The sequence below is a fragment of the Varanus komodoensis genome, unplaced genomic scaffold (assembly GCF_004798865.1).
Source record: "Varanus komodoensis strain SLA01 unplaced genomic scaffold, ASM479886v1 scaffold113, whole genome shotgun sequence".
Classification (NCBI taxonomy): domain Eukaryota; kingdom Metazoa; phylum Chordata; class Lepidosauria; order Squamata; family Varanidae; genus Varanus; species Varanus komodoensis.
Window position 1 is genome coordinate 568,220 of NW_025335325.1, and position 11,705 is coordinate 579,924.

At 50.9% G+C, this 11,705-nt stretch overlaps 1 protein-coding gene across 2 annotated transcripts in view; it reads left to right on the top strand.

The window, feature by feature from the left end:
- The window catches only part of NR2F6 (nuclear receptor subfamily 2 group F member 6), a 28,306-nt gene that overhangs the window by 11,143 nt on the left and 5,458 nt on the right, over positions 1-11,705 (top strand). Inside the window, exons 2-4 of one of the 2 annotated variants that reach the window (XM_044421023.1) lie at positions 5,097-5,191; positions 8,542-8,631; positions 9,708-10,232. In XM_044421023.1, the coding sequence (XP_044276958.1) occupies positions 5,097-5,191; positions 8,542-8,631; positions 9,708-10,232 (710 nt within the window). The remainder of the gene's footprint in view (positions 1-5,096; positions 5,192-8,541; positions 8,632-9,707; positions 10,233-11,705) is intronic. The other variant, XM_044421024.1, reaches the window with a different exon arrangement.

Below are 11,705 nucleotides of genomic sequence, written 5' to 3' on the forward strand. Positions count from 1 at the left end.
TTAGTAAGCTGTCTAGACTTGGCATAGCTTTCCTCCCCAGGAGCAAGTGTCTTTTAATTTCTTGGCTGCAGTCCCCATCTGCGGTGATCTTGGAGCCCAAGAAATAAAATCTGTCACTACCTCCATTTCTTCCCCATCTTTTTGCCAGAAAGTGAGAGGACCGGATGTCAAGATCTTAGTTTTCCTAATGTTGAGTTTTAAGCCAACTTTTGTGTTCTCCTCCTTCACCTGCATCAAGAGGCCCTTTGGTTCCTCTTCACTTTCTGCCATGAGAGTGGTATCATCTGCATATGTGAGGTTGCTGATTTTTCTCCCAGCAACCTTAATTCCAACTGGTGATTCATCTATCCCCACCTTTCTCATGAAGTGCTCTACATATAAGTTAGATAGGCAGGGGGACAGTATACAGCCTTGCCAAACTCCTTTCTCAATTTGGAACCGATCAGTGGTTCTGTGCCCAGTTCTCACTGTTGCTTCTTGACCCGCATATAGGTTTCTCAAGAGACAAATAAGATGGTCTGGTACTCCCATCTCTTTAAGAACTTGCCACAATTTGTTGTGATCCTCACAATCAAAGGCTTTAGCATAGTCAATGAAGCAGAAGTAGGTGTTTTTCTGGAACTCCCTAGCTTTCTCCATGATCCAGCATATGTTGGCAATTTGATCTCTAGTTCCTCTCCCTCTCCGAAATCCTGCCTGTACTTCTGGTAGTTCTTGGTCCACATACTGCTGGAGCCTAGCTTCTAGGATTTTGAGCATCACTTTGCTAGCACGTGAAATGAGTGCAGTGGTGTGATAGTTCGAACTTTCTTTGGCATTGCCCTTCTTTGGGATCGGAATGTAAACTGACCTTTTCCAATCCTGTGGCCACTGTTGAGTTTTCCAAATTTGCTGGCATATTGAGTGTAGCACTTTTACTGCATCTTCCTTTAAGGTTTTGAATAGCTCAGCTGGAATACTGTCACCTCCACTGGCTTTGTTGTTGCTCAGACTTCCTAAGGTCCATTTGACTTCACATTCCAGAATGTCTGGCTCGAGGTCAGTGACCACCCCATCGTGGTTATCAGGGACGTTAAGCTCTTTCTTGTCTAGTTCCTCTGTGTAATCTTGCCACCTCTTCTTAATCTCTTCTGCCTCTGTTAGGTCCCTGCCATTTTGGTCCTTTATCATGCCCATCTTTGCTTGCTTGCTCATATCTCCAGTTTTCTTGCAGAGATCTCTGGTCCTCCCTATTCTATTGTTTTCTTCTATTTCTTTGCACTGTTCATTTAAGAAGGCATTCTTATCTCTTCTAGCTATTCTCTGGAATTCTGCATTCACTTGTTTGTATCTTTCTCCTTCTCTCTTGCCTTTCGCTTCCCTTCTTTCCTCAGCTATTTGTAAAGCTTCCTCAGACAGCCATTTTGCTTTCTTGCATTTCTTTTTCTTTGGGATGGCTTTACTTGCTGCCTCTTGTACAATGTTGCGAACCTCCGTCCACAGTTCTTCACGCACTCAGTCTATCAGATCTAATTCCTTAAATCTATTTGTCACCTCTACTGTATATTCATCAGGGATATGATTTAGGTCATACCTGAGTGGCCTAGTGCTTTTCCCTACTTTCTTCAATTTAAGCCTAAATTTTCTAACCAGAAGCTCATGATCTGAGCCACAGTCAGCTCCTGGTCTAGTTTTTACTGACTGTTTAGAGCTTCTCCATCTGTGGCTGCAGAGCACATAGTCAATCTGATTTCTGTGTTGACCGTCTGGTGATGTCCATGAGTAGAGTCGTCTCTTGGGTTGTTGGAAGAGTGTTTGCTATGATCATCGTAGTCTCTTGATTAATTCTACCAGCCTGTGCCCTGCTTCATTTTGTACTCCAAGGCCAAACGTGTCTGTTATTCCGGTTATCTTTTGGCTTCCTACTTTAGCATTCCAATTCCCCATGATGATAAGGACATCATTTTTGGGTGTTAATTCTAGAAGGTGTTGTAGGCCTTCATAGAACTGGTCAACTTCAGCCTCTTCAGCACCAGTGGTTGGGGCACAGACTTGGACTCCTGTGATGCTGAATGGTTTGCCTTGGATTCGAACTGAGATCATTCTGTCATTTTGGAGATTGTATCCCAGTACTGCTTTTCCTACTCTTTTATTGAGTATGATCCATTTCTTCTGAGGGATTCTTGCCCGCAGTAGTATACCTGATCGTCCTCTGAATTAAATTCACTCATTGCTGTCCATTTTAGTTCACTGATTCCTAAGATGTCGATGTTCATTCTTGTCATCTCATGTTTGATCACGTCCAGCTTACCTTGATTCATAGATCTTACATTCCAGGTGGCTATGGAGTATAGATCTTTGCAGCATCGGACTCTCCTTTCACCACCAGATGCATCCGCAACTGCGTGTCCTTTCGGCTTTGACCCAATCGCTTCACTCTTCCTGGCGCTACTAGTACTAGCCCTCTGCTCTTCCCCAGTAGCACATTGGACACCTTCCGACCTGAGGGGCTCATCTTCCGGCGTCGTACCGTTTTGCCCTTTGGTTCTGTCCATGGGGTTTTCATGGCAAGGGTACTGGAGTGGGTTGCCATTTCCTTCTCCAGTGGATCACGTTTTGTCAGAGCTCTCTGCTATGACCTGTCCATCTTGGGTGGCCCTGCACGGCAGAGCTCATAGCTTCATTGAGCTTCGCAAGCCCCTTCGCCACGACAAGGCAGTGATCCATGAAGGAGCAGCTTACTATAGCCCAGTTTAAATGCTCTTCTCAGAACTATGAGGACTAGAGGGTGGCTTGCTTCATTTACAGCTCTGGCAGAGCCCATATTTACAGGTGATCAATTCCAGAGTCAGTTTCTGTCTCTATGCAGGGCTGGGAACGAGCTCCCTTCTGTTCACTGTCTCTGGACAGACAGTGTTAAACCTAGAAAGGCTTGTCTCAGTAACAAGCACTTTCCTGTATTCCTATTTAAATTCGCCCTTTGTTCAGAGAGCAGATCTTTTTCCTCCTGAGCGTCATGTTCCATTTCCGAATGGCTTTTGTGGAGGCTGCAATTCCTTGGTCAGGGTTCAGGTCCTGCATGCAAAAGGGGTGGAACTAAACACCCCTGCTCCAAAATACCTGTGGCTGGTTTTAGCTTAATGCATGTACCTTTGGCCACTGAGCCTTGAAAGAAGCAGCCTGAAGGTTTAGAATGGGGGAGGGGGAAGTGCTGCAAAAGCAGGAACACCCCCAGGGGTGGGCAGCTGGAGGAAGGAGGAGGGCCAGGGAAAGGGGATTTTCTGGGGGTGACTGTGGGCAGATTTGGGCGCCCTGTCAGATCACCCAGGAATTCTTCACCCTGTTTTTTGAGCATGCTGAATGCCCCGGCTCAGCACCTGGCACTTTTCCAGATTGGGCTAGGAAGGGCCCCTGCCCAGGTCCTGGAGAGTTGCTGGCCAGCCAGGCAGGAAAGAGCAAGCCTGAGAGCTGGGCCTTTGGGGTCTTTTCTTGCTTAGCAAGACCCACTGCTGCCTGTGTGCCTTCTATGTTGATCCTCTGCTCCTTGTCCGGGTTGAACTGCTTGGAGGAAATTTCTGGAATTCCTCGCCCTTCAGCTGTCCTCGCTCATGCGCTGCGGCAGGTGGGGGCGGGCGGGGAGTGGTTCCCGCGATCCGCAGAGAACACATGAGGTGGAGGGGGTTGGGACTGCACGGGAGGATTTTAGTCCCTGCTGGAGAATTGGAAGGAGGGGCTGGGCACGGAGCATGAGGGAGGTTCATCCAATGGCACGAGAGGAACTTGAATTTGTGAGCTGGTGGCTGGCAAAATGGACGGGATGGCAGATCCAGGAAGGGGCACATGCATGGGACTCCATCCTGCTAGTGGTTAACTTATGGGGCTCCCTCCCCAAGCCACAGACCAGCCTTGAACTACAACTCCCAGGATTCCGCCAACCAGCTGGACCAGGTGCCTGGAGTTACAGCCCAAGACAACTGGAGGGAAACCTGGTTGGGGGCAGCTGATCTTGATTCCTTCATTAATCGCATTTTCTAGAAAAGCCAGTTCACTTCCTGGCGGGAGCCCTCCAGATCCTTCTTGGAGGGTAATGCACCCTATGTAATGCATCAAGGCAGTGGCTTTTGTTTGTTCCTCAATGTCTGCTAATTCTGAGGCAAGCCATATCTGAGCTAGGAGTTTCCAGTTCTTTATTTATTTCAGGCATTTTTATCCCACTGCTTAGTGTACTTCTTCAAAGGCTCCTCAAATAGCTTGCAATAAATTGGGGTTACCACAGTCGCTGCCTTCAAGTTTGATTAAAAAAAAACAACAGAAGTAAAAGGAGAGGGTGAAGGAAGAGGAAATAGGAAGCTGCCTTTCAGCTGGGCTGCTAGAATGGCCCCGTTTGCCCTCTCATCTCCCTCCAGTACAGGCTGCTGCTGCAGGAAGGATCCTTCACATCTTCCCTCAGTGCTAGCCAGACAGAGTGTCCCAGTTGCAAGCGAGTCTGCCTCTGAATACCAGGAGAAAATCAGATCCACGGTGGGCCAGTGCGTAGCCAGAGAATCGCTCCTTGGAAGACAGGCAGAGCTGGGATTACACCAAAACTGCACCAGGCTGCCAGTGGGGAGGCCGGCTTCCCCAGCCCCGTCCGTCCGGCTCTCCCTTCCACGGGACTGGCCAGCACCTCCCCTCGCAGTGCAGGCCTCAAGTGCCGCTTACTTGTCCCTGGTGGCCCTTCTCGAGTGTTAGGCCAGTCCATTTTGAGGCTGAGCCTTGGAGCCTGATCCTGCAGGTCATCTCGATGCTTTTCTTGTCCGAGTGCCCTTCTGAAGACTCTGCCCCCAAACTTGGCCTGTATGTGCCTTCCTGCCATCCATAGATGGCATAGTAAACCAATGGCAGAGCATGCAACTAACAGGGGTAGTTCTTAAATCTTATTTTATTTCATATATGCTTTTCCCTTACAACACCTCCAGATATTTTGGATTGTGGTTCCCATCAGCCTAATCACAAAGTAAGATTCTAGTGCACATGCTTCTGAGTAATAGGCTGATTTAAAAAGGAATGTAGGATGCTAAGTAAGCCTGTGCCCTGTACAACATTTCATTTCATTTATTTTTCTTATCTTTGGGCAGGTCGAACCGGGACTGCCAAATTGACCAGCACCATCGCAATCAATGCCAATACTGTCGCTTGAAGAAGTGCTTTTGTGTTGGGATGAGGAAAGAAGGTAAACTTTGCAGGGAAGTGTGTGTCAGGGCAGAGTGAAATGGGACTAAAAGGCCAAAAGTAGTTCCCAAATCCAGTGTGAAAGCTGCTGGAAGAGTAGCCATTCTTGTTTACCATGGTTAAAAAAATGGAGTGCCTTTGCTTCCTCATAGGCACATGAAATGCAGCCTGCCTGGCCATTTTCATCCACAAGCATCTGTCTCTTGGCAGCTGGGAAGAGTAAGATGCTCATAATCACGAGTCGCCTGGAAATTGCTGTCTGTGACATTCCTGTGCAAAATTCAAATGTGTTTGCACCATGGCGTGCTAACCAGAAGCGTAGCAGATCACAGGGGGTGAGAGAGGGGCCAGGTCTAGATTGCATCCCCAGTGAATGAAATCAAATTTTGTTTTATGGAGGTTAACCCCAGCAGTAGTGAGGGAAAGCCCCAATCCCCATTGAGTCACCAGTTAATGAAATCAAATGTTGCTTTTCCAGCTTCTGCTTCACCAGTAGTGAGAGAGACCCAGCGGATGAACTACTTCTAAATGTTGCCAAGCCCCTCTCATTCAGCAGCTTCATTCTGGAGAGTCCCTGTGAAGAATGACAGCTGTCAGGCTGGGGAAAGTGTGGATCAGACCCTGGTGTATCCACGCCAGACTTTCTTTAGATTGCCTTTCGTAAAAGCTGTCCTAAGGCATGTTGCAGAGCTGACTGTGTCCTTTGCAGGGCTGACTGCTGAATGCAGCAGGAATATTAAATATTTCAATCTGCTTGTTTGTTGCTTTCCTCCACCCGGTATCCATAATCTCATGTGGCATCTTTGCACCCCCACCCCCTTATCTGTGCTGACTCAGGCACAAGGCTCTTGCACAGTTGGTCCACAGCATTTTTTTGTCCTTGGGCCAGGGGGCAGATAGATATATTTTGTCAAGGTCAGTGTAGGTTCTTTTCAGGCCTGGCTGGGTGCTGGCCACTGCATGGGATAAAAGGTTGGCGTACTTCCCCTGGCCGAAGGACTGAAGCCAAAGTAAGACAGACAGGACAAAAGAGGAAATGGATTATGAAAGGGATTAAGACAGCATTAACAATTTGCTGATTGGGTGGTCGTGGAACGATTCGGTGGAATGAAGGTGGCTGGGAGATCGAAGGAGATGGAACCTGAGTGGTGACTGGAAAATTGGGATAGAGCTCATCCCACAGGGGCAACAACCTCTGGACCTTTTGGCCAGTGGTCCCATCAGCTCTGTGCAGCATGGCCATTGATTGGGGATGATGGGGCCTGTAGGCCCTATCTAGAAGGTACTCTGTTGCCTATCCAGGTGTGTTGCAGTGGCTTCTCTGTTGAGACTTTGGGGTTGGCATGATGGTGAGCTGGGGTTAAGGTCTGGCCCTTGGCTCTAGTTGAGAAGCATGACTTGCAAACCATGGATTGTTCCTCTTGCCAGGCACTTGATTCCGTGCCACATTTTGCCCCACAAAGGCTCTTAGAGCTTCACTGGCCTTGGGTTTGCAGTCTGAAAGACGTGATGCAGAAGCAGCATGGATGGGGAGGGAAGAAGGGAACCCGCAGGTGGCAGCTCTCAGCTTTGGAATTTTCCAGGGTGATTTTTTTTTTTTTTGCTGGGGCAGGGTGAGGGCAAGCTTCTCTGGCCAGTGTTTGGGGTCAGGTTGGCCTCTGAGCAGCCCTTGCTTCACTGTGGAATAGAAGGTGATCCTGCTTCCCACTGCCAGCCATTCCTGGGACTGCATTTTATGGCAAGGTCAGCACTTGCTGACCTTTCTTGCCACAAAAACTTGCTCCTTTCAAAGAGAGGTGCCCTTTGGTTCGTTTGGACTTGCGGTGTTGGTGCATCCTAGAACAACAGCTGCTGGGCAATTTGCCTTGTGAATGATCAAGGCCATTCTGCATGTGGCTTGTCTTGCTGCTTCTGGGCCATTTCCGGGGAATTGGATTGCAGAAAAGAACTAGACGCAGATGCTTCTTTTAGGAATCTTGTCCAGCAGCCCCCTTCTAACTGTCTTGCAAAAAGTAATGCTCCTGTGCTCAGGGCAGTTTTACCTCTGAGGACCAAACAGCTGAGAAATGCTGCATAGCGTAGGGCCAGGTCTGCACTGGGGTGCCTTCCCTGCACAGACAGGGTCTGGGGCTGATGGCCAGTGGAGCATGCCAAGTGGTGCGAGCGGCAGGCTGCATCCTCAAGATATCTGGCAGGGAACCCAGCAAGGCTGAAGCCAAGCCCAGAGGGACTGGTAAAACAGGTGGTGTTTGTGTGGGAGGGCAGGGAGAGAAATGCCTCAAGGGCTTGAGACCTTGCATGACTACTCAGGAGCGATAAAGGTTGCCAGTGGAAAACAAGAAGCTTAGAATTGTGCCCATTGTTTGAGTTGTTGGTGAGCTTCCCTGCCTCTGGAAGTTTCTTTCTGCCACCCAACTGGAACATCCAAGTCTCAAGAATGCCCAGTCCAGAATTCTGGGTGAATTATTGAAAAAGCCTTTGAGAGCCTTAATCAGCTCAGATGAAAGGTTTGTCTTCCCCCAGTGCCCTGCTTCCAGTGTTGGGCAACTCAAAAACAAGGTACCAGCATGGAGGGCTCTCCACCCGTCAACCTCAGCAGCACCTGTTCAGAGTAACAGCGCTTGTTAATGCAGAGGCTCCGTTTTGAGCTAATTGCCCCTGGGACAATCTCTCTCCAGGCTACGTCAGTCAGAAGCTACATCAGTCTTTCTTTAGCCCCCAGAAGTTGCCTTAAATCCAGTCTCCTGTACTGCATCACAAATACCTGCTGCCCAGAATCTGCTCATGCGGGCATTCTGCTTCTGGCCTTGGACACTTCCCCTCGCTTTGGTCTGATCCAGCAGGACCCTCTTCACTTGGTGTGATTATGAGGCCAGTTTATATCAGAGTGAAGGGTCTCTCAGCACTCAGAACCCCCAAATGGAGCTTCCATCTCCAAGAATAGTCTGTCCCAGTGAACGATCAGCAGGCAAGCTGGTGGGGGTGCCTTCATGTCCTCCTTGGGCACTTCCCTTAAAGGCCTGGGGAGACAAGATGCTGGGCCACATCCTCCCTCATTTTTGGGGTTCAAACCAGCCCTCCCCCATGCTGAAATGTTCCTGAACGGTCAATCCAGGCTCCTCTGGAAGTCCCGCTTTTTGGAGCGCTTCCGTTGCGTGGAGCCCATAGTGTCTCTGCGTGATTTATGGCCCCAGTTTCTGGCATGGGATGGCAGTGCCTCCATAGAGGGGGAGGGGCAGTGGGGATGAATTCTGGGCAACTTGGCATGTGTTGCCCTTCCTCCTCCGTCCGCAACCCCCACGCCCAGGGACACTCCAACAAAGGCTGCCCTTTCTCTTTCTGCAAACCCAGGTCTCTGCTGGCCACCTCTGGGGAGTCCTCCGAAGAACCGAGGGGCTGCATCATGCACAGGGGCGGAGAGCACAGTGCTTGCGGCTGCTGGTGAGCAGCTAAATGGTTCCTCAATGTCTAGGAGCACACAACCTTGGAATGATAATTTGCAGGAGTTTTACACTGCCCCCCACCCCACACTAAAATGTTTCCAGAGTGGCTACATGGATCATTACTGAGACTGTCCCTACCCTTCTGCTTATAGTGCAAGAGTCACAGCACAAAAGGTGATGTGATGGGGAGGGAGGAGGAAAAAAGAGCAGCCCTTGGGCACTTGCTCATTGTTTCACAGGGGTTCTGTCTGGCAGGAAAGGGTGAGAATGAGCTGCCTGTGTCTTTTCTCTCCTCTGGCTGAGGAATGGGGCCAGGCTTGTCTCCTCATGCCTACTGCATTCTTCTTGGGAAGTACATGGGTTCACCCCCACCCCCAAGTCCTACATCCTTTGCTCAGTGCATGAGTATGAGACCTGGGGGGCAGGGGAGGCCGTCCTCTTCTGCTTGCAGCTTCTTCCTAATCAGAATCCAGGCTTGACTGTGAACTTCAGGGCAGAAGGACCTGCTTGACTGCTCTTGTACTCGCTTGGACTTCTTAGGGGTCCTCACACTGCTCCACGGGATCTATTTTGTCAGCAAGGCACCTGCCCTTCGGGACGGAGCCAGGTAGCCATTCCAGATGCTAGCCCTTCAGTCAAAGCAATGCCTGGGGTGGTGGTGGTGGGGCGAGCTGAGGGGCTAATCCAGCCTTCCCCAGCATGAAGTCCTGCAGACAGGTTGGACTGCAAGTGCCACACTCTGCTTGCTAACTGGTTCCCAGCACACCTGGGAGTGCCCAGGGTGGAAAAGGCAGCACTAAAACCATGCCATTATGTTTTATTTTATCTCTCCAGTTCAAGCTGAAGTTTAGCGAAACCCTCAGGGCCTTCGTTTGGCCCTCTATCGTGTTAGGTTTGCTGGAGGGCCGAGAGAGAGAGAATCATGCCCCCATCCTTTTCCTAAACTGATGCTCTTCTGCAGTGCCCCTAAAATGGTTGGGATTATGGGATTTGTGGCCTGGCACATCCCAGACTGGGGAGGACCGTGCCAGCTCAACAGAACTCAATCACCACACATGTGTTTTGTCCTTCCAGCTGTCCAGAGGGGTCGAATCCCGCCCACCCACGCAAGCGCCAGCCCCAATGCCGCCCCTGGCGGGGAATACTACAACGGGCAGCCAGTCTCAGAACTGATCTCCCAGCTCCTCCGGGCTGAGCCGTACCCCGCCGCCCGCTTCAGCTCGCAGTACGCCCAGCAGGGCAGCGTGATGGGCATCGACAACATCTGCGAGCTGGCGGCCCGCCTGCTCTTCAGCACGGTGGAGTGGGCCCGCAGCATCCCCTTCTTCCCCGACCTGCCCGTCTCGGACCAGGTGGCCCTGCTGCGCCTCAGCTGGAGCGAGCTCTTCGTCCTCAACGCCGCCCAGTCCGCGCTGCCCCTGCACATGGCTCCGCTGCTGGCGGCCGCCGGCTTCCACGCCGCCCCCATGTCTGCCGACCGGGTGGTCTCCTTCATGGACCAGATCCGCATCTTCCAGGACCAGGTGGAGAAGCTCAATCGGCTGCAGGTGGACTCTGCGGAATACAGCTGCCTCAAAGCCGTTGCACTCTTCACGCCAGGTGGGGACTCTGCAGTGGCACATCACGGGGTGGGCCATCATGGGGAGGCTGCTCTGGGCCAGTGGGGGGTCACCGGGGCCCTGTTGCTAGCCTGAGTTTCTTTGCTGCCTAGGAGCTGAAGCTCTCTGGGCAGCAGTTGAAAAATGCAATGCAAGGTATAAACAGGAGAAAAAACACCCTAAATTTCACTAGGGATTTAAACCCAAATTTTAATAAGCTGAACAGCTGAGACTGCTTCATCTAGTTCAGCCAGCTAAAAGCAGCTGCCTATCCCCAACCCCGATAGTATTCAGAGCTCTGAAGTGCCTTGGCATGGAAGGCAGTCTTAGCCTGGTGCCAAAAGGGTAGCAGAATTGGCATCAGGTGGGCCTCAGTGGGTTGCTGGTTCCATAATTAGGGGGCTACCCCGGAGGAGGCCCTGTTCCTCCATGTTGTCCCCTGCTGAGCCTCCCCTGGAGGTGGTATCTAGAAGAAGGCCTCAGATGTTCAGCACAGCGTCCAGGTGGCCCACGGTCAGGCAGGTGCTCCATCACATGGTGCAGACCCAGGCTTTGTGGGGCTTATGGGTTAGCATCAGCCCCTTGATCCCGCCTTGGAAGCGTATGGACAGCCAGCCCAAGTGGACCAGGCCTAGCGCTGCTTCTGTGTTTGGCCCTTCTGGCCCCAGGTATCCGTCCGGCTGCTGCGTTTTGCACAGACTGCAGCTTCCAAGCCCTTGAGCCAGAGGTGACTTCTTGCGGGCCAGTCTGGCTGCAGGCTTTGTGTGTCAAAGGAAGTGTGCTTCCAGAAGTCTGGCTTGGCTTGCCTTGGCTTCTGGGAAAGGTCTTGGTTCTGGACCCTTCTGGGTTTCCCCCTTCTCCTTTTTTAAACTCTAGAATGTGTACATTCTGGCTTGGATCCAGGATCTGCCTTCCAGGATAGTTTGGGACTTTTCATGAGAGGATGGGACTTTCTGACCAATTCTGGGAGAGTCCCCCTCCTGCCCACACTGTGGATCACCCCACTCAGCCCTGGCTTCTTGCTGCTCATCACATTTTTAGAAGGCTACAGTGGCTTCTTGGGTGCGTGGGAACGCTGTTTATCGAATGCAGATCTAGGTCTGGCCCTTGACATGCCAACTCAGAAGGTTTTTCTCTGTTCCAAAATCCTCCTTTTTTGTGGTGACGTCTCCTGCCAGAAGACAAAATGAATGGTACCAAGGCAGACCAAGAATGTGGCATGGGAAACTGGCAGTATGACGGAACTGTGGGGATTTCATCACTCCTTTTGCTCTGCACGGGGTTTTGGCACACGCAGTTCTGCATTTACTGATTTTGTATGGCTGGGCAGAAGGGCTAGTAGAGGAAACGCTTTGAATTGGAGTTAGGGAAAGCTGTTGTCAGACCTCAGTTCCCAACATGGCCAGTGGTCAGGGATGGTGGAAAGCTTTGGAGGCCTGTAGATTCACCTTCCCTATCGTGAACAAATGGCTGA